Source organism: Gossypium hirsutum, chromosome D11 (assembly GCF_007990345.1).
Source record: "Gossypium hirsutum isolate 1008001.06 chromosome D11, Gossypium_hirsutum_v2.1, whole genome shotgun sequence".
Classification (NCBI taxonomy): domain Eukaryota; kingdom Viridiplantae; phylum Streptophyta; class Magnoliopsida; order Malvales; family Malvaceae; genus Gossypium; species Gossypium hirsutum.
The window spans coordinates 66,237,697-66,260,539 of record NC_053447.1 but is presented as its reverse complement, the minus strand read 5'-3'; the positions used below and the strand labels follow the sequence as shown (position 1 = coordinate 66,260,539).

Genomic DNA, 22,843 nt, shown 5'->3' with positions numbered 1-22,843 from the left:
TTATATTAGAAGATTGTAAGTTATAACTTATTATCGAATATTCATATTATAAAAAATAAATATCATTAAAAATAAAAATTTATGAATATATGAAGTAATTCAAATTGTATAAATAAAAATTAAAGACTAACCCATTAAGTAAACCGAAGTTAAATTTCGGTTTGGATCGGTTAATATGGTTAAAATCAAAGCCCAGAGTACAACGTTACTTTTTTACCGGTCGAAACCCAACAGAAGCAGAGAGGCGATCCGGTCTCCAGAGTCAAAGATACAATCAGAAATCTGCCACGTGTGCAATTCTGAAATCATAGCTTCAAAAAAATATCCTCTGCCCCAAAAACAATTTTTAAAAAAAAAATAAATAAATAAATAATTAAAATGAGAATCAGTTTGCTTCACTTTTCTTATTCCTGCTCCCTTAAACCAGAAATAAACCCCTCTCCATTTTTAAAATAAGAAAAATAAAATAAAAATCTGAAAATTTGTGTAAAAATTGGAATTTGTTAGAGATAGAGAGAGATGAGGATACAGTGCAACGTGTGCGAGGTGGCGGAGGCGAAGGTGCTGTGCTGCTCAGACGAGGCGGCGCTGTGTTTGGAGTGTGACGAGAAAGTTCATGCTGCCAACAAGTTGGCCAGCAAGCATCAGCGTGTTCCCCTCTCGTCTTCTTCTTCTCATATGCCTACATGTGACATTTGCCAGGTACTCGAATTCTAGAAAACACTTTTTTTTCCTGTTTTTTGCTTATAGGTGTTTTGAAGGTCAAAGTTAAGTGAAAGGTAAGGTGGAATTTGGATTTAATTTGAAAAATTTCAGCTGATTTTGCTTAGCTAGTAAGGAAAAAGATGGAAAGCGAGTATACTGAGAGACTTGGGAAACTAAATTAGGGGAAGCCTTTTGTAGTTTATATCTGAAGATCTTAACTTCGATAAAATTTTAAGAACGAGCTAAAATTTGATTTTTGAAGTATAAACAGGATCCTGTTTTGATTGTTGCTTCTTGTACGTAATTTTTATTTTTAATTTGTATTTTTGGACCCGTTTTAGAATTATTTTCTATTTTCTTCCTTAAAAAAAATAATTGATTTCTGAACAAATCTTCTCGATAAATCGTGTATCCCTGTCCCGTTTATGAATTTTCTCCTGTTTTATAATGTTGTTTAAGGTGTTATATTACTGTTTTATTACTGTTTAAGGTTCTATAATGTTGTTTATAATGTTGTTATATTTCGACACATTTATTACTATTGAAAAAGTCAATATTTTTTTGACAGGAAACATCTGGGTTTTTCTTCTGTTTGCAAGACCGAGCTTTACTCTGCCGAAAATGTGATATTGCTATACATACAGCAAATCCTTATGTCTCTAGTCACCAGAGATTTGTGCTTACTGGAGTCAAAGTTGGTCTTGACACAACAACTGACCCTGTTGGATCTTCATCCTATATCAAATCACCTTCTAGTGAAAAGACTTCAGAAACTAAATCCGATTCTATGTCTAAAAGGGACGCTCCTATGTCATTTATTAGTGAATGCAATGAAGTTCTTCCGTCTATTATCGGAGTTGAGAACAGCGTGCCGACAAAAGTTTCATATGGTGGGGGTTCTACAGCTGGAGGCATTCAGTCATGGCATATGGATGATTTGTTTGGGCTAACTGGCTTAAACCAAAGCTTTGGTTACATGGATAATGAGTTATCTAAGGTATGCCTGTAATTGTGGTTTTCTGTACTATGTTTAATGTTGTTCTCATGTAGAGCGGAGGTCATCCATGTTCTTAACCTTCCTGATCATTCTCTAACGATTTATGAACCTGCGTTTACTAGTGTGGTAATCATTAATCAAATAATCCCCAATAGGCAGATCTTGCTCGCTCTCACACACTGAGGCACAGACACGAGCAAATGAAAGCATGCATGCCATGGTAAAATTAGTTGGTGGAGGATCACCAATAAATAGCTAAGCTTTAATCTATTGGTTGGATAGTCAACTATTGTATTATGTTCTTCAATTGCAAAGTTAATTAGTTCTGACTTGACCTGTATGGTTTGGTATGTGCTTTTAATGGTTATTAGTACTTTGGGTCTTTAGATATAGAAAGATCTATGCAACTTGATCAGTGTACTGCGAGTTTTCGTAGTTTTTGTTTGCTATGCCATTAAGTTGCAGCATGAAGCATGATGCCAGAGAGGGGAGATTAGCTCAACTAGTAAATTGAACTATATGCTGTGATCTTGAGTCTTCCATTGTTCAACTAGTACCATATATCATTTAAAAGGTCTGCCTAATGCAGCTAAGAATTCTGTGTTTTTTCTTTTTTTTTTTCTTCTGGATTCTGTCAGGCTGATAGTGGCAAGTGCGGAGACTCCGATGGCTCACCGTTCTTGCGACCTGCTGAGGAAGAGGTCTTTGATGATGAATACATGGGTCAGGTGCCGGAATCCCACTGGGCAGTACCACAAGTGCCTTCACCTCCTACAGCCTCAGGGTTGTATTGGCCTAAAGATTCTCACAATCAATCTGATAGCGCGGTATTTGTCCCCGACATATCCTGGTCTAGTGTGGAAAACCCTTTCCACTAGTCGCATATCGGCTCCACCCCGTAACAATGGCGACAAATTCACAGTCAGATCTTTCCTCTCAGGTACTGTTTTAGCCTATTTCCGTGCAAGGTTCTACTTCTGCAGTAGCTAGTTGGGTTTTATAAGGTAAACCGAAACAGATAAGGTGTACTAGAAATGCCATTATTAATTAGAGTTAGGTTTTGTTTATAGTAACTGCCTGTATTTCTTCATGGTTCGCAATATAACAAGATCAACTTCATTGAATCTATTAGATTGTGATTCTAAAATTCAGACGGTTAGGAAATAAAAGTTTAGTGGTTTAAGCTTTTCGTTGTTTTTAATAGGTACGATAGACTAACATTGTCATGTTCAGAACATTGTGATATACATGGTTGGTGTGTTCATTTCATATATATATATTGTATTTGTGTTCAGATTTAACGTATTTAATAATTTATATTGTATTTATGTTTTATACGATTGATGCATACAAAAAGGAAATACGAGACATGGAACATATATGCGTATTGTCATGTCTAGTTTTTGATGTTCTTGGCTAAAAGCGGTGAGAACTGTTATGATCTTGAGATAGTATTCACTCTTTATTCTGTAACGTATATGGAATCAACATTTGGACTTTGAATTTGAAGAGGACAATGCTCGATAATGATGGTATTGTATATGAAAATTTTGGATTTTCAATGTTATCCTGGGTTAAAGTGCAAATTTGCCACCATAATTTTAGTGAATACTAGAATTTGTGGCCGTATTTTATTTCAAATCATATTTACCGTTGTCCTTTGAGATTATATACAAATTTGCCATTTTGCTACTCAAATTTGAGTTTTTAATTTAACTTTACACTCCACGTTAGTCTTGCATGAGTTCAAGACAAAATTTAACAAAAATATTCCTTCAAATAATTAAGGCTTAAACTTAACGCACATTTTAGTGCTTGTAGTATACCCTTTTTTCCATTTTGATTCTTAAAGTTACTTTTTTACTCACTTCAGACTCTAATATTGTCAGATTTTTTCAGTTTAATCCCTAACGTTATCAGATGTCCCTAGTTTAAGTTTTTGGATGTTAAAACACCGGCTGAAATATTTAGTCAATCATATGTCGTCACATGGTATACAATGATATTATTGTGATATTATAATGAAATTTTTTTAAAATTGAAAAATAACAAAAAAAATATAATAATTACTTAAATTTTTCAAAAATTATTAAAAAATAGAAAAATATTATAAAATTACAAAAACAATATAAGCATAAAAAATACCAGATATTTTAACAAAATAATTTGAAATTTTAATATTTTAAAAATTTTATCAACCACGTTTAGTAGAACTTGAACATAAGATGATTGATATCACTTATGATAATTATTTTACCGTTTAATTAATCGGAGTTTATAATTGGTAGATCTTATTATGTAAAAATTTTGGATAAATTTCAATTAAATAATTTAAATAATAAATAACATTATTTTTTATTATTTAAATAATTTAGAGAAACTTGTTCAAATTTATCACCTAAAAAGATCTACCAATTTTGAATTATGATTGATTGAATTATAAAAAATTAGGTAGGTGGTATTCTTTCATGAGACAATAATCTCATGTTCTAGCTCTAGTAAATATGATTTATAAAATTTTAAAAAATATTTAATTTATAATTTTTTTAAATTTAGTGAACCTTTTATTTTTATATTGTTTTTTAATTTTTAATAAAATTTGGATTTTTTTATATTTTCTCATATTTGAAAGAAAATTTTAAAAGTTTTTAGAAGACGATGTCATGATGACATTATCATATGATGATATGACATGTGGCAACATATGATTGGCTGAATATCCTAATCGTTAGTTTTTAACAATCAAAGGATTAAATTGAAAAAAATCTGATAATGTTAAGGATTAAAGTGGGCCAAAAAGAACTTTAAAGACTAAAATGAGAAAAGCAGTATGCTTTAGGGATTAAAGTGTGCATTAAGCCAATAATTAACATTGTTGAGGGGGATTAACTCCTTTGAAAGAAGTCTTTGAAGTATTATCCTCGAAGACACCGACCCAGTTCCTCAATAATGGAAGGTATTGTCCTTTAGAGGAAGATTTTGCCCTCCTCCGCAAAAAGCCATCTACAATTGATGGAGGGGGACACCTCAACTGTACGTAGACGAAAAAACACCCACCAAGAAGTGACGTAAGCGTTTCACCCATAATTTAGTACAATTGCATGTACATATAATTCCATGTCTGACCATTTCATGTTAAACTAATTCTCATTATTTTTCAATACGAATAAACACATATAACATTAAGAAGTCAATTCACTAGTAAAATTCCATTCTTTAATATATATTGCTCATAATCGATTTTAACCCAAACATACACTTTTTTTACAACCCATTATCATATTCATTTAACATCACTTGTCATGGTAACTTACCATTTGATCCATTTTACTGGAATCGATTGACTCATTTACAATCATCTAGCCTCCAGGACTCGTTTTCAATCGATTTGCTCAATAGCTCACATAATCTTTCTATTATAACCCGCATGGGAACACAATTGAGACCATATCATCAATTTTTTTATATTTCGATATCATTAATTAAGTTTACCAATTATAACTCCCATTAACATAATTCGGACAGATACACAAATTGTCCAACCAACACACCAAACTGGCACCTAAGTGCATCATTAGATAAATTGACACGTAAAGTGTAAACTGGTGCTCGAAGTGCGTCACTGGCGCACAAACTGCATACTAGCAAATCTTGGCGCAAAAGCATATTCTGGCATAAAATCATTTCAACTATATCCAACTCGGTCCGACTAGTTAATAAGGTATTAATGTTCAATTTCATTTTATAATTTTGTACACATCATTTCTCTTTCACAATCATAATTACAATCGAATTCATCATCAATACACATATATTTCATGTCATCTAACATTTTTCTATCCAATTTTCATGTCATATATCATATTCTATGTAATTCATGTCATTTTAGTCCTATATACCGATATTCCATATCAATTAACATATACAGGCAATCAAATAAATCTTTTCGTGAATGACGGTATGCTACGCGCATAAAATTGGAAGGGAGAAAAAATGGTTTAATTTAATTGTTCAAGCCAATTCAAGTATATCTTTTCAAGTACACAGCCCACCTATTTATACAAAATCCACATACTAATTTTAGGCTTTTCCCACCTACCTCTAATTACACAAAATATTTTCAGATTTAATTTACTAATTTTAGCTTTTACAAGGTCAAAATCTGACTAGCCCATCAAATGTCCCAAATTTATAATTTGGTCCCTCTTCTCTTTTCCATGCTTCAATCTAACCCCTTCTTTGCTTGTTTTTGATTTAAAGTGCCCGAATTTTGTTCCTGTCAATATTTAAACACAAAACGCACCAATTACCAGGGATTAATTTGAGAATAAGTCGAGTTGAACACGTAAATTATGCAAAATGAACAAGTTATCATTGACCATTAGTGCTACGTCAGCACAAACAAACAGTGTTAGTGCAGAGATACCAACCTAGGTGACAGAATATAAATTCAGGTACCAATTAGATAAAAAAAAATCATACACCAAATAAATACTTTTGAATAAGTTCGAAAATAGACGACAAATTATCCTTTCTTTTCACTTTTTATCTACCTGTAATATTTGAATATGAAAAGAAGTTACACAACTTTTCAATTTCAATAGTAGTTATTTAACTTTGCCTAGTTGAGTTTTACATAAAATTTCTTTCTTTCGTTGAACATGCTCTCAATGAATCACTTCAAACCCCCAAGATCCTAATATTTTGCAGAACATATCAATTGAGAGGCTCTATCGATGGTGGTGGTGGTGGTGGTAGAATCCGTTTATGCTGGTGGTAGCATTTTGTATTTTTTTATCGTATTTATTAAAAATAAGTGGTTAAAATTACGTGTTGAAAATTTAAGATGTAGAGCATATCGCCACTCGTATTAAATTGTAATATAAGCATCGATTGTAAAAAGAAAAGTTTGTGTTTTGCTTGTACTGTCTCATAAAAGACATTAAGTAATTTCGTTGTCGTGTTTATATTTTATGCCTTATGAGTTACCAAATGGTTGTTCATTCCTTTTTATAAATTACTAGCCGAATCCTCTTCAGTGAAGGAGCTTGAAAATTTTTTGGGAGGGTCGGAATTAAATTGTATATTTGTATGATGGTAAAAATAGAATTTTATAATTTTAATAGCTTATATCTTTATAATTTTTAAAAGGTTAAATCAAAATTGTATCATTTTAAGAGGGTAAAGTATAGTTTTATTATTACTAATTTAAAATTTTATAAATTATAAAGGGCCTAAATTAAAATTTACTATTTTAAGGGGGCTATGGCGCCTTGGGTCTCCACTACGTTATGCCACTGATCCTCATGGAAGACAGAGGCTACCTTGACCCCCAAGATTTAGAAAATTGCCATTTGACCTTTTTAATTTTATAAAATTTTTAATTTAGTTTATTAAAATTCTGTAAATTTTCATTAAACAATTTTTAAAACTTTTAATTAGATCTCTCAAATTCTTTTTGGAAATTCTTATTTTCTCAATTAATTTTTTAATTAAACTATTCAGAATTTTTGATAATTCTCATTAAACCTTTTTAAAATTCTCGAAATTTTAATTAAATTGGTAAAATTTGAAAAATTTTAGTGAAGGGAATCCCTCCCATTCATATTGAAGAAAGGTTTGAATAAATATTAATTAATTATATGTTTGAGAGATTAATAATGTACTATTTGGCTCCCAACAATAATAATTCACTCTTAATTTTGCTTCTTTTCCCTTTTTCTTTTACTTGTTTTTGTGAAAGATATCATAATATATGTTTTAAATAATTAATGTAATAATAGAAATATTAAAAAATATAGTTAATAGTAACAATATTTTATACAAGCACAATGACTTATTCAATTCTCCAATTTTACAAAAAGAGACCAATAAGTGATTAGATGTAATGACAGGTCACATTGCATTCCCAAAAGAACTGCCTAAGTTCGAACATCATAAGTAATATAAAAACTTAAACAAAGTCATGTAACAACCCATATATCAAGTATCACCAAATACCATTTCATTCTTATTCCATTGTTTAGTTTCTATTTTCAATCAACTGAATATCGTCCGATGGAACTATAGCAAAACGGGCTCGAATACACGGGAATAAGTTGGTCACACAAGTTGACAGTATATTAGGGCTGCTCAGACAAGTTGACATTACAACAGAATTGCTCACATAAACTGATATTATATCAAGGTTATTCATCTGGGCTAAACCTTCAATATGTATAACCCGAGAATTTGAGACAGGCCCAAGAACTCATCCTATGTAAAAGGGGTGACAAACCCTAGTGCATAGTAGGGTATGTTGCCGCCCCTTAGTGTTTTGAATAAAGGGGAACTGTAGTATCATATTAAAACAATACTATTTAATTACTCATTATTCAAGTAAAACTTTTGTACTATTTTCCTAAAATAGGATCTATGAAATGATTTAATTACACCTATCGCTGTTATTTTATCATAAAATAGTGGTAATTTGTTTATAAGAATAAATTCTATATTCTGAAAAGCTCAAAGTTTTCGATTTCTATATAGAGAATTAACTTTCTCACTAAAAGTTCATGAAAGATTGGTTGAACTGGGCAAAAAAATTGGTCGAATTAGATGCGATTGAACTGGTTGAACTAAAATATTTTAATATATTTTTATTTTTTATGAATTTTTTATGATTTATTTAATTGAATTAGACTAATCAATCAAACCAATTGAATCAATTGGATCAACAAACTAGTAACCTTATTGGTTTGATCATCGATTTAGTTTTTAAAACCTTAGATTTCGTCATACCGTTTCAATTATTAAACCTTATAAATAAAATATAAAGTAAACCAGTGGTGAAATTAGGGGGATTGGCAAGGGCCCTGGCCCTCCCTAAAATGATTTTTTTTTCATATGGACCCTCTAAAAAAATTAAAATTTTAAATTAATAAAAATAAAATTATACTTTGGCTCCCCTAAAATATAAAAATTTGATTTAATCTATTAAAAATTATAAAGATGTAGTCTATTAAAATGGTAAAATTGTATTTTTCTATCGTAAAAATTACAATTTAATTTTAGCCCATAATTTTTTTTTCTAATTTCGCATTTCAGCTATATTTGATTAAATTTATTATTTTACCTTACATACAAAACACAAAATAAACATTTAACTATACAAAATTAATTGATGAATTGTTTTACTCAGTTGAAAGTAGAACAAATAATTGATCCAAGAGGAAAGTGAAATTTATCCTTTTATACGTCGAACATTAGCGAAAAGGACAAAAAAGAAATTTTGGGTTATTTGGCTTTTGTTTCCTGCTGCTCTCCTCAATCCATTGACGCTGTTTCACCCCCTTTCTCTCGATTTCTCAATGTTTCTTTTCCTGTAATTTGTTGTGATTTGAAGTATAAATCAGGGAGAAGTAAAAGCTATCATAAAAATGGCGGAGGCAATTCTTACGGTAGTCTTGCAACAGATAACAACAATCTTGAGTGACCAAGCGGTAAAAGAGATGACGATGTGGGGAGACCGCGAGGCTGCTCTCAAAAATCTTGAAACATATCTGAAATCCATCCGATCCGTTCTCAAAGATGCAGAGGACCTTCAAATTACAGACGATGCAATCAAACTGTTGCTAGAAGATCTGAAAATTGTAATTTATGAAATCGAGGATGTGTTGAATTTATGGAGCTGTAAAGTACGGAAGGCAGAATCTGTTCGTGCCAAGGTAAATTGTCTACTTGAATTCATTGCATATCGTCGTAGTTCTGATAGAATAAAGAAGATTTGTGAAAAACTGAGTCCATTTGAGCTGAAAAACAAGCTGGATCTGGGCAAGAGTAAAATTATATCTCCTCTGCGGAACAAAGAAAGTACTAGCTATTGTGATCTATCAAAAATTATTGGTCGAAGCGGAATAAAAACTGAGTTAGTGTTCCGTTTAGTTTATGAGGAAGAACAGGGCAGTCAAACTATCTCCATAGTGGGGATGGGAGGTATTGGCAAAACCGACCTTGCCCGATTGATTTACAATGATGAACTTCTTAAGACAAGATTTGACAAAATGATTTGGGTGTGTGTTTCCAACCTTTTTGACAAGAAAAAAGTTGCGCGTGATATCATTTTAGCTTTTGAAGAAGATAATTTTAGTTTTCCTGTGTACCTCCAAGATTCAGTTACTTTAGATTTCCTTCTTGGTAATCTTAAGCAGAAATCATAGATACAAGATTTTTTCTTGTTTTAGATGATGTGTGGGCAGACGATAATGGAGATTGGGAAGACCTGCAAGCTGTTTTAAAACATGGTAAGCCTGGAAGTAAGATTTTGGTTACTACTCGGAAGGTATCTGTTGCAAATACCTTATCTTGCAATTCAGGTTTGATTTATTATTTGTCGAGTTTACCTGATGAAGATTGTTGGTCAATTCTTAAGCAATTTGCATTTGTTGGAAAGGATCAACTTTCTCAACAAAATCGCGAACCCTTGGAATGCATTGCAAAGAGAATTTCAAAGAAAAGTAAAGGTTTGCCACTTGTTGCGAAGGATCTAGGACATCACTTACAAAAAAGTGAAGCTAGATTGTGGAATGATATCAATGACAAAGAGCTATGCAATTTGGCTGTGTGGGAACGTGTTTTGCGTTCTTTATTCTTGAGTTATCATGATTTGCCGCAGTCAAGAATCAGAGACTGTTTCTTGTATTGTGTAACCTTTCCTAAAGGATTGCAAATCCGGATAGATAATTTAATCAGGCACTGGATTGGACAAGGTTACTTAGCTCCTAGTGGCAATGTAAAGAGAGAAGATGAGGTTGAAGCTACAGGTAGAGAGTTCTTTCAACACTTAGCATCTTGCTCTTTATTCCAAGATTTTGTGGAAGAAGATGACGCTGGCATTGTTGCATGTAAGATGCATGACATAATATATGATCTTGTACAGTATTTGACAAGTAAAGACTTTGTGATGAAAGGGGTAAATAGATCTGAAATCATGAAATTTCAATTACCTTCGAATGATGCTCGCCACTTGACGGTCATTCTTGAAGAAGATCATTATTTTCCTCTTTCAATTAAAGGTGGTAGCAAATTGCGTAGCCTTTCAATCTTTTCTGCCTTGGGAACCCGAGTTGTTACATGCGATTCTCTGCACCAATTGTTTGTACAATCTCCGTGCTTAAGGGTGCTAGATTTGGGCATGAATAATTCATGTGATAATTTGCTTCCCAAGATTTCAAGCAAAATAGGTGATTTGATACATTTAAGGCATCTCAACTTATTTTGTTGCAAGATGATACATAGACTACCTGATACAATCTGCCAATTGCATGATTTGTTATCCTTGGATCTTCATGGATGCAGTCGTCTTGAAAAACTACCGGATGGTGTGGGGAACTTGATCAATTTGAGGTATCTTTGTACTACAGATTGTTCCGGTCTAACTTACTACCCCAAAGGGATTGGGAAATTAACATCTGTAAGGATTTTAACAGATATCATTGCAAGAGCGGATTGCGATGATCCTAAAGTGTTCTGCATTGGAGATCTCGAAAACTTGAACAACCTCCATGAAATTCTTCGTCTGAAGCTGGTGGGAAGTGTAATAGATGTGCAACAGGCTGACAAAGCCAAACTCCAAAACAAGACGCATCTCAAGAAGGTTAAGATCTATTTAGATGGAAGAATAGACCATGCTGTTGCAGATACAACATTGAATCTACCTCTCTCCATGAGGAATGGTTTCTTCAACGATCGCGAATGGTGAAATGTTGCTTGAAGGTAATTTTTTTCCTTGGGTTAATAAGTGGTTTACCCTGAACTTGTCCAAATATATTTTATTGGTATTTGAATTTTTTTTTTACCTAGTTAGTATCTGAATTTGTCAAATACCTAGTTGGTGCTAAAAGTGTTCATGGGTCACACTAAGTCTAAGCATGATATTAACATATTTTATAATTGCACGAGTCCGGCTTGACCCGTAATATAGGCATAACATTTTGTCTAAACATACTCATATTTGTATATGGTTAACCTAAACTCATTTTAAACTCGCTCATATCATTTAAAAAAATTAAATCTGTATTTATTTTAATTTTATATTTAATAAATAAATATATTTTTATTATTATAGTTTTATGTATAGTGGTCTTAAATTTTTTTAATATATTACTATAGACTTAATTTTTATGTGTTATAAATTAAATAATATATAAATATAACATAATATAAAACATTACAAACTTTGGGCGTAATATTTTTGCCCAAACCCTCACAAATTTATATTTTTGTCTGTCCCATGAATAAGTTTAGTTGGTATCTAAACTTGTTCGAGAAGTACCTAGTTGATATTAGAATTTGTCCAAAAAAATTATATTTTTAGATTAATCTACATTTTAAAAAGATTTTTAATTTTTTAATTTATTTTTGTCACGCGTCATATTGAGTGGTTGTCACATGTTACTATAAGATTGGTCATTAGTGCTACGTTAGCACAAATTAACGGTACTAGTGCAGAAGTACCAACTTGAATAATAGAATACAAGTTCAGATACTAACTAGATACTTTTGAACAAGTTCAAAAATAAACTACATAATAAATTTTTTTTGTTGTTTTTATGTAATATTTGAATATTGAAAAAAGCTACATAGCTTTTCAATTTCAATAGTAGTTTGCGTAGTTGAGTTTTACATTAAATTTCTCTCTCTCGCTGAACATGCTCTCAATGAATCACTTGAAAGCGTCAAGATATCATATTCAATGATCTTTATCTTTTGCAGGACATATGAATTGAGAGGCTCTGTCGGTGGTGATAATGGTAGTGATGGTGGTATTTATTAAAAGTAAGTGGTTAAAATTATATGCTGATACTTTAAGAGTTAGGGCTCTAAGAGTTGATATTATCACTTGTATTAGATTGGAATATAAAAAAAGGTTTGTGCTTTGCTGCTTGACGTGATTATATTTTATGCCTTGTAAGTTGTGAGTTACCAAGTGATTGTTTATTCCTTTTTATAAATTACCAGGTGATTCCTGATGGGAGCCAGAGGGTACCTTGGCCCCAAGATTTGGAAAACTGCTATTAGGCCTTTCTAGTTAAGCTTTGTCAATTTTTTGAAACTTTTAACTAGCTCTCTCAAAATTTCTAGAAATTCTTATTGTTTTCAATTAAATTACTCTTCAGAATTTTTGGAAATTTTCATTAAACCTTTTAAAAATTCTGAAAGTTTTAATTAAACTCCCAAAATTTAATGTCAAAAAAACTCACAACATTTATGAACAAGCATTTTCTTATAATCATTCTAAATACCATTCTATATTTAAATTAGGTATGAGTTATAGAATTACGCTTTTTATTATGATGACTATAGATATGTTTTACTTATATGATTTAATATATTCATGGTCTATTTTATAAAATCATAAGAATTTTCTATAAAGTAAAATGGTATTTTATCTTTTTCGTTGTAATCAAGGTATTTACTGTCGTAACAATGATTAATCTTTTCGTCCCGACTCACGACACTTAATTCTCATAAACAAAAATATCTTATTTTTTCCTCTCATTTTAACTATTATAACAATTACTTTTTATAACTTTTTAGGCTTATCTATTGTCTTTCTAGAAAAACAAGTCAATTTTACCCACTCTATATGTTAATGGGCAATCATTCGCATATTTCTTACTTATGTTAATGGGCAATCACACCACTTTCCTTACTCCACTCTATCCCTTCCCCCCATTTTTTTTTTATAACCACTCTTAATCAAAGTACATCCTTAATCTTTTCAAAGAGTCTTCACTTTTCTTATTATTAATTGTAGGACCTTATCCTCTTCAATTCTATTTTAAGTTAACTCATCACTATTTGCCCATTAATTTTAGGGTTATTAAATATTTGTCCGATATCGAAGGATTTTATCTTGACTTTGATGGTTGCATTGGTCCTAAATTTTTTTTGACTTGTATTAATTAAAAATGACCATAAATTATCATAGTACGATACCGGTGTATTAAACTCTCCATCATCTCAACTGCTTGTTTCACTTACCTAATAGGAACCTCCACTTGGGTCCAAACATATGCTCCAAGTTTGATCATTCTCAACAGTCTCTTTTTTCCTTGCTATGATCCACATATAAAATTCCCAAAGTTAACTTATTAAATGTGCCTCAAATTCTCTCTTACGTATATATGTTCCTCTACATTTCTTAGTGTCTTTCTCTAATCAACAAAACCATTTGATTCAACGTTCAATGGCATTGGGGATATGAACCGGTTAAAAACATTTTTCATAAAAATTAGTGAATTGATGTCAATGCATCTTCATATTTTGAAACTTTAACTAGAAACTGTCACTATAATAATTAAGTGTCATGTCCTCTTCATTACTACTTAGTTGATTAGTTAAAATATTAATAGACAATAAATAAAACCATCAACCAATTTCATATATTTTAATACATTCATCGTATTCCACGACTATAGATTTTGGTACCATTTTCCTCTGAATCTTTTTCAACTATATCAAATTCTATTAAAACTTGTTGTAGGTCTTCTTAACCTCACCTCCAAAACAAGAGTGCAAGTGCCCTTTAGGGTTTTCAAAGTATCATGTTCATGTTGACTCCAAGTTGCATTTGAACCCTCTTTTAATATTGAAAGTGAGAATTAAATCTAAAAATATTAGCATGAATATGATTACTGAAAAGCCAAAAAATATTCAACTTAGTTTGCAATTTGACTTACCTCCCAATGCTAGAGAATTTGACAAACTCAAATTTATGCCATTTAGCATTTTAGAATACATTGACCTTTTATCATAATTCAACTAAATTACTTTAATCCATTTTGCTAGGTGAAATTATTAGTGGAATTTTTAAATTTTATAAGCAAAGTTAAAAGATTGACAAGTGTCTTAGAAGGTATAATAAAATATTAAAAAATAAAAATTTAAAAAATAAAGACATATATCAATCTTTTACACATACTTATGCAATAAAAAAAGGCACATTGTTAATGTACCAAATACTCTTCCATTATATAATAAGAAAAGTTTTTGTGTTATAATTATAAGCATGAGATTATTTTCAAGTTGTATTCTGAATAGTTATTTAAAATAACAAATATATCTGAATAAAGTTAACTTTTTATTATAATTAATTATGAGTATATAAAAAAGGCATCATGATAAATTTAATCTTTTAATGTTGACTTATTTTGTCATTTTGACTTTTACACTTACCCTTTACAATTTAGTTATATTACTTTCTTTTGAATTAAAAAAATTGTTAAAATTTTAACAATACTAACTGATCAACTCGTGTGGTAACCTACGTATAATGCATAAAAATTCAAAAACTAATAAAAATAATTAAAAATTCAACAAATTTCAAGAGTTAATAAAAAATTTTAGAAAAAAGTATCCATGTTTTTTCCAGAAAAAATTCATCTTAATAACTGATTAAATCCTAATATAAAAACTAAAATACTAAAAATATACTTCAACTTTCACTACAGTACCACCGATAACGACAATGTCTCTCACGGGATATGTATGTCCAGCAAAAGAAAATAAGGATCATCTAAGTTATCTTGCCGTTTTAAAGTGATTCATTCAGAGCATGCTTTAGCAAGAGAGAAATTTCATGTGATAGACAAGCCGATATCTGTGTCATTGTAATGTTATAAGAGATTTCATAATATTCCATCTAATCAGATGATAACAACAGAAACTAGAACTACTATAACACAACTGAAATTTGGGTTTGAATGAATCATAGGAGTAAATACTGAATTTGAACCATCAAAGCTACAACAAAAGAGAAAATGAGACAGAGAGACTACCTGTTGCTTTGCAGCATCCTTACATTTCTGGACTAGAACCACCAACCTACGAACTCTATATTCAAGTCGGAAGGCGGGTTTAATGCTTTCTTTATAACGTCTTGGCTTTCTTTCCCTATATCCCCATCCAGATTTATTCTGATACGGTCAAGATCCTTCTTGTTCCCAAGGTTAGCTCTAATAGCCTCATCTGCATCTACCGCATTTCCTACCAGTTTCACACGAACATGTCCACAAAGGTTGTTCAACCTTTCAAAATCTCCAAGAGTGAATTCCTTTGAATCATTGTGATCAGCTCTAGCAATGACATTGGTTAATTCTCTAAGAGAAGTTAAGCAGCTAATCCCTTTTGGATAGGAAGTTATACTAGAGCAACACCAGGTATAAAAATACCTCAAGTTCATTAATTTCCCCATTCCATCTGGCAATTTTCTAAGACTACTACAACCAGTAAGATCCAAGGATTGCAAATTATGCAAGTCACACAATGTTTCTGGTAATATCTTCAATACTTTGCTGCCAGCCAAGCTAAGGTACCTCAAATTAATCAATCCGCAGATTTCCACCGGAATTTCATCTAGTATATTACCTTGTCCGGATGGCCCAAAACAATTATGCCACCCACTAGTCAAGCTCAAATCCAATAACCTCAGATGTTTGGATTGTTTAAATAAGTTAGATAATGCTTGACTAGTTATCAAACACCCTTGAGTAACAGCAACAAGGGTCCTCAATTTCTCTGCACCACTAATGTCCATGGGAAAACCAGCTCCTTGAGCAATCATCATTACCAAATGATGAGTGCCAACAACTTTGACCTCCTCCGTCCAAGAAGATAAATTCAAGGTCAGCTGTTTAACAGACTCGAACCTCATCATTAAATCATATGGGGACAAAGATTGGACACAATCATGTACTAAGCTATGCATCTTACAAGTAAGCATACCACCATCTCTGGTACAATATTGGAAACATGAATGAGCTTCTAAGCATTTAAAGTACTCTTCACCTTTTAGTTCCATTTCTAAATTATCAGATGAGTACAGATAACCTTGTGCCATCCAGTGTTGCACCAAAAGAGTTTTTGAAATCTCAAAGTTTTTGGGGAAGATAGCCCAATACGATAAGCACCGTCTTACAGACAAAGGTAGATTGCAATAAGATAGTGATAGAATTTAGACATATATTTGGGTATTCTAGGAGATTTCCAGATACAATTTCTCAGAAAAACATCCCATCCTCTTATTCCAAAGTCATAATGTCGTATAGCATCTCCCAAAACCTTTGCAGCAAAGGGTAGTCCTTCACACCTCCTTGCAAGTTCCCTTCCTATATCCTCTACCGCATATTCAAGAGTATCATCATTCAATCCAACTTCACGAAGTATCATCCAACACAACTCATCAGACAGCTTTCCCAAACAAAATTTATAAGATGATTCCATTGCTCCTGCAACCGAGTGCTCATGAGTAGTCACTAGAATCCCACTCCCCGACATGCCATGTTGAAAAACAGCTCTAAGTGCTTCCCAATCATCACAATCATATCTCCCCACACCATCTAAAACAAGAAGTGATTTCTTGTTAACAATCTTTCGCTGAATTCTATCTAACAGACTTTGCAATGGAACTAATGTTAGGAGACGCAAAGAGTCATGCTCCAAACCTTCAAGAGACAGAATAATTTTTCTTGCAATTTTACCTAAATCAAAATCATCCGAAACATTCACCCAAATTATGTTGTCAAAAATTTCCAGAACTTGACAATCAGTACAAATGCACCGTGCAAGATATGTTTTCCCCGTTCCTTCCATGCCAACAATAATGATGGTTTTAATGCTGTCGCTACTATCCCTGAAACTTTCACCCAAAATTACATTTATTATATCTTTCTTAACCACATCTAGACCATATAACTTTGACAATTTTACAAAAAAAGATCGTTTAGAGTGCAAGGGATGCGATTCATGCGGATTACCAATCAATACCTCCTCCAATTCTTCCAACCTCCTACGCAAGGTGTAAAGAGTGGCTGTTTCTGCTGATGCTGCTTTTGATTGAGTAGAAGCAAACTTCTCAAGGCCTGCTGCTGCTAATTCAGTAGATACTCCTAAATGTAAGACGTCGCTAATTACATCTTCTATGTTATATAGCACTTGATCGAGTGCATGAACAGTAATCCCACGCTCCAATAGCCGAACCGAAAATAGCCCGTCCCCATGATAAAGAATCATAGATTGAAAAGCTTCGAGTCTACATACAAGCAAGTTTATCTGAAACTTCGAGTTCCGAAATCTTTCGTCGGCCATGATTCGTCGTAGCTGCTCCAGGACTGTGGAAATATGTTCATCGGCCATCCTAAAAGAAACAGAGCGCGAGAGAAACGATTGGTTAAAGAAGAAAATCAATTGAGAAAAGGGGTCTAAAGAATTGCAGACTCGCAACTTACTGCAAATTAAGGGTGAGTGCTTGAGATTCTGATAGATCAACTAAACTTCTCACTTTTTCTTTTATGGGCTTTAGGGTTTGATGAGAATTTTCTTTTCCTACTATTAGGGCGCAGAAAACCCCAAAAATCGAGTATTTGAATGTAACTAAAACTGAATTTTATTTTTTATTTTATTTATAATTTTATTTATTTTTTTAGCATATTAATATATATATTATATTTAAAATAATAAAAATAATTTACATAGAAAGCACTGAGTATATAAAGTAATATAATTGAATTTCACCTTCTTTATTCGGTTATTTTACCAAAAAAGCACTGAGTGCAAGGGATGCGATTCATGCGGATTACTTTTATAAGGGAGTCTAATTTCACCACTGGTTTACTTTATATTTTATTTATAAGGTATAATAATTGAAACGGTATGACGAAATCTAAGGTTTTAAAAACTAAATCGATGATCAAACCAATAAGGTTACTAGTTTGTTGATCCAATTGATTCAATTAGTTTGATTGATTAGTCTAATTCAATTAAATAAATCATAAAAAATTCATAAAAAATAAAAATATATTAAAATATTTTAGTTCAACCAGTTCAATCGCATCTAATTCGACCAATTTTTTTGCCCAGTTCAACCAATCTTTCATGAACTTTTAGTGAGAAAGTTAATTCTCTATATAGAAATCGAAAACTTTGAGCTTTTCAGAATATAGAATTTATTCTTATAAACAAATTACCACTATTTTATGATAAAATAACAGCGATAGGTGTAATTAAATCATTTCATAGATCCTATTTTAGGAAAATAGTACAAAAGTTTTACTTGAATAATGAGTAATTAAATAGTATTGTTTTAATATGATACTACAGTTCCCCTTTATTCAAAACACTAAGGGGCGGCAACATACCCTACTATGCACTAGGGTTTGTCACCCCTTTTACATAGGATGAGTTCTTGGGCCTGTCTCAAATTCTCGGGTTATACATATTGAAGGTTTAGCCCAGATGAATAACCTTGATATAATATCAGTTTATGTGAGCAATTCTGTTGTAATGTCAACTTGTCTGAGCAGCCCTAATATACTGTCAACTTGTGTGACCAACTTATTCCCGTGTATTCGAGCCCGTTTTGCTATAGTTCCATCGGACGATATTCAGTTGATTGAAAATAGAAACTAAACAATGGAATAAGAATGAAATGGTATTTGGTGATACTTGATATATGGGTTGTTACATGACTTTGTTTAAGTTTTTATATTACTTATGATGTTCGAACTTAGGCAGTTCTTTTGGGAATGCAATGTGACCTGTCATTACATCTAATCACTTATTGGTCTCTTTTTGTAAAATTGGAGAATTGAATAAGTCATTGTGCTTGTATAAAATATTGTTACTATTAACTATATTTTTTAATATTTCTATTATTACATTAATTATTTAAAACATATATTATGATATCTTTCACAAAAACAAGTAAAAGAAAAAGGGAAAAGAAGCAAAATTAAGAGTGAATTATTATTGTTGGGAGCCAAATAGTACATTATTAATCTCTCAAACATATAATTAATTAATATTTTTTCAAAGCTTTCTTGATCAATATGTGGGAGGGATTCCCTTCACTAAAATTTTTCAAATTTTACCAATTTAATTAAAATTTCGAGAATTTTAAAAAGGTTTAATGAGAATTATCAAAAATTCTGAATAGTTTAATTAAAAAATTAATTGAGAAAATAAGAATTTCCAAAAAGAATTTGAGAGATCTAATTAAAAGTTTTAAAAATTGTTTAATGAAAATTTACAGAATTTTAATAAACTAAATTAAAAATTTTATAAAATTAAAAAGGTCAAATGGCAATTTTCTAAATCTTGGGGGTCAAGGTAGCCTCTGTCTTCCATGAGGATCAGTGGCATAACGTAGTGGAGACCCAAGGCGCCATAGCCCCCTTAAAATAGTAAATTTTAATTTAGGCCCTTTATAATTTATAAAATTTTAAATTAGTAATAGTAAAACTATACTTTGACCTCTTAAAATGATACAATTTTGATTTAACCTTTTAAAAATTATAAAGATATAAGCTATTAAAATTATAAAATTCTATTTTTACCATCATACAAATATACAATTTAATTCCGACCCTCCCAAAAAATTTTCAAGCTCCATCACTGAAGAGGATTCGGCTAGTAATTTATAAAAAGGAATGAACAACCATTTGGTAACTCATAAGGCATAAAATATAAACACGACAACGAAATTACTTAATGTCTTTTATGAGACAGTACAAGCAAAACACAAACTTTTCTTTTTACAATCGATGCTTATATTACAATTTAATACGAGTGGCGATATGCTCTAAATCTTAAATTTTCAACACGTAATTTTAACCACTTATTTTTAATAAATACGATAAAAAAAATACAAAATGCTACCACCAGCATAAACGGATTCTAACACCACCACCACCATCGATAGAGCCTCTCAATTGATATGTTCTGCAAAATATTAGGATCTTGGGGGTTTGAAGTGATTCATTGAGAGCATGTTCAACGAAAGAAAGAAATTTTATGTAAAACTCAACTAGGCAAAGTTAAATAACTACTATTGAAATTGAAAAGTTGTGTAACTTCTTTTCATATTCAAATATTACAGGTAGATAAAAAGAGAAAAGAAAGGATAATTTGTCGTCTATTTTCGAACTTATTCAAAAGTATTTATTTGGTGTATGATTTTTTTTTATCTAATTGGTACCTGAATTTATATTCTGTCACCTAGGTTGGTATCTCTGCACTAACACCGTTTGTTTGTGCTGACGTAGCACTAATGGTCAATGATAACTTGTTAATTTTGCATAATTTACGTGTTCAACTCGACTTATTCTCAAATTAATCCCAGGTAATTGGTGCGTTTTGTGTTTAAATATTGACAGGAACAAAATTCGGGCACTTTAAATCAAAAACAAGCAAAGAAGGGGTTAGATTGAAGCATGGAAAAGAGAAGAGGGACCAAATTATAAATTTGGGACATTTGATGGGATAGTCAAATCTTGACCTTGTAAAAGCCAAAATTAGTAAATTAAATCTGAAAATATTTTGTGTAATTAGAGGTAGGTGGGAAAAGCCCAAAATTATGGAAATTGAAAGAGTAAGACATTTTCCCTAAAATGTAACACATTTTCCCTTGTTTTGGAGTTCATTTTCCAAATGGAAAATGTTTTCCGCCAATCAAACGCTGGAAAAGTTGGAAATGATTTTCCGGAAAATCAATTCCGTCAATCAAACAGACCCTAAGAGTTGATATTATCACTTGTATTAGATTGGATAGGGAAACTTGTCCAGAAAAACTGAATGATCTGCCTTTTAAGAAATACAAATATATTTTAATGATATAATTTTGGTTTTTTTGTTAGTGTTGACACCATTTTTTGCAGGACATATGAATTGAGAGGCTCTGTCGGTGGTGATAATGGTAGTGATGGTGGTATTTATTAAAAGTAAGTGGTTAAAATTATGTGCTGATACTTTAAGAGTTAGGGCTCTAAGAGTTGATATTATCACTTGTATTAGATTGGAATATAAAAAAAGGTTTGTGTTTTGCTGCTTGACGTGATTATATTTTATGCCTTGTGAGTTGTGAGTTACCAAGTGATTGTTTATTCCTTTTTATAAATTACCAGGTGAATCCTGACGGGAGCCAGAGGGTACATTGTCCCCAAGATTTGGAAAACTGCTATTAGGCCTTTCTGCTTTGTAAATTTTTTTGAAACTTTTAACTAGGTCTCTCAAAATTTCTAGAAATTTAATGTAAAAAAACTCACAACATTCATGAACAAGCATTTTCTTATAATCATTCTAAATACCATCCTGTATTTAAATTAGGTATGAGTTATAGAATTACGCTTTTTATATGATTTAATATATTCATGGTATATTTTATAAAATCATGAGAATTTTCTATAAAGTAAAATGGTATTTTATCTTTTTCGTTGTAATCAAGGTATTTACTGTCGTAACAATGATTAATCTTTTCATCCCGACTCACGACACTTAATTCTCATAAACAAAAATATCTTATTTTTTCCTCTCATTTTAACTATTATAACAATTACTTTTTATAACTTTTTAGGCTTATCTATTGTCTTTCTAGAAAAACAAGTCAATTTTACCTACTCTATATGTTAAAGGGCAATCATTCGCATATTTTTTACTTATGTTAATGGGCAATCACACCACTTTCCTTACTCCACTCTATGCCTTCCCCCCAATTTTTTTTTTATAACCACTCTTAATCAAAGTACATCCTTAATCTTTTCAAGGAGTCTTCACTTTTCTTATTATTAATTGTAGGACCTTATCCTCTTCAATTCTATTTTAGGATAACTCATCACTATTTGCCCATTAATTTTAGGTTTATTAAATATTATTATTTTTGACTTGTATTAATTAAAAATGACCATAAATTATCATAGTACGATACCGGTGTACTAAACTCTCCATCATTTCAATTGCTTGTTTCACTTACCTAATAGGTACCTCCACATGGATCTAAACATATGCTCCAAGTTTGATCATTCTCAACAGTCTCTTTCTTCTTTGCTATGATCCACATATAAAATTTCCAATGTTAACTTATTAAATGTGTCTCAAATTCTCTCTTACGCATACATGTTCCTCTACATTTCTTAGTGTCTTTCTCTAATCAACAAAACCATTTGATTCAACGTTCAATGGTATTGGGGATATGAACTGGTTAAAAACATTTTTCATAAAAATTAGTGATTTGATGTCAATGCATCTTCATATTTTGAAACTTTAACTAGAAACTGTCACTATAATAATTAAGTGTCATGTCCTCTTCATTACTACTTAGTTGATTAG

General features: G+C 31.4%; 4 protein-coding genes across 4 annotated transcripts; 2 read left to right on the top strand and 2 right to left on the bottom strand.

Moving 5' to 3' along the window:
* Positions 1–364: 364 nt before the first annotated feature.
* LOC107963927 (B-box zinc finger protein 22) lies at positions 365–2,996 on the top strand. Its single transcript, XM_016900483.2, has 3 exons — positions 365–702; positions 1,274–1,702; positions 2,341–2,996. The coding sequence occupies exons 1-3, from the start codon at positions 520–522 to the stop codon at positions 2,578–2,580; spliced, it is 852 nt and encodes a 283-aa protein (XP_016755972.1). The 5' UTR covers positions 365–519; the 3' UTR covers positions 2,581–2,996.
* Positions 2,997–9,887: 6,891 nt separating this feature from the next.
* Positions 9,888–12,801, top strand: LOC107963883 (disease resistance protein TAO1-like). Its single transcript, XM_041104908.1, has 3 exons — positions 9,888–11,455; positions 12,455–12,517; positions 12,701–12,801. The coding sequence occupies exon 1, from the start codon at positions 10,590–10,592 to the stop codon at positions 11,439–11,441; it is 852 nt and encodes a 283-aa protein (XP_040960842.1). The 5' UTR covers positions 9,888–10,589; the 3' UTR covers positions 11,442–11,455; positions 12,455–12,517; positions 12,701–12,801.
* A 2,542-nt stretch (positions 12,802–15,343) lies between these two features.
* Positions 15,344–18,126, bottom strand: LOC107955302 (putative disease resistance protein RGA3). Its single transcript, XM_016891042.2, has 2 exons — positions 17,971–18,126; positions 15,344–17,879 (listed from the first exon to the last, which is right to left on the bottom strand). The coding sequence occupies exon 2, from the start codon at positions 17,876–17,878 to the stop codon at positions 16,658–16,660; it is 1,221 nt and encodes a 406-aa protein (XP_016746531.2). The 5' UTR covers position 17,879; positions 17,971–18,126; the 3' UTR covers positions 15,344–16,657.
* LOC121223256 (putative disease resistance protein RGA3) lies at positions 15,555–16,583 on the bottom strand. The gene has a single exon (XM_041104393.1). It carries the CDS (start codon positions 16,581–16,583, stop codon positions 15,555–15,557), a length of 1,029 nt encoding a protein of 342 aa, XP_040960327.1.
* Positions 18,127–22,843: the final 4,717 nt, after the last annotated feature.

Excerpts from the sequence above, each read along its gene's own strand:
- LOC107963927 (XM_016900483.2), top strand. The coding sequence starts at position 520 with ATGAGGATACAGTGCAACGTGTGCGAGGTGGCGGAGGCGAAGGTGCTG. Across the intron at positions 703-1,273 it reads CTACATGTGACATTTGCCAG|GAAACATCTGGGTTTTTCTT; the intron begins GTACTCGAATTC and ends TTTTTTTGACAG. Across the intron at positions 1,703-2,340 it reads TGGATAATGAGTTATCTAAG|GCTGATAGTGGCAAGTGCGG; the intron begins GTATGCCTGTAA and ends GGATTCTGTCAG.
- LOC107963883 (XM_041104908.1), top strand. The coding sequence starts at position 10,590 with ATGCATGACATAATATATGATCTTGTACAGTATTTGACAAGTAAAGAC.
- LOC121223256 (XM_041104393.1), bottom strand. The coding sequence starts at position 16,583 with ATGGCACAAGGTTATCTGTACTCATCTGATAATTTAGAAATGGAACTA.
- LOC107955302 (XM_016891042.2), bottom strand. The coding sequence starts at position 17,878 with ATGGCCGATGAACATATTTCCACAGTCCTGGAGCAGCTACGACGAATC.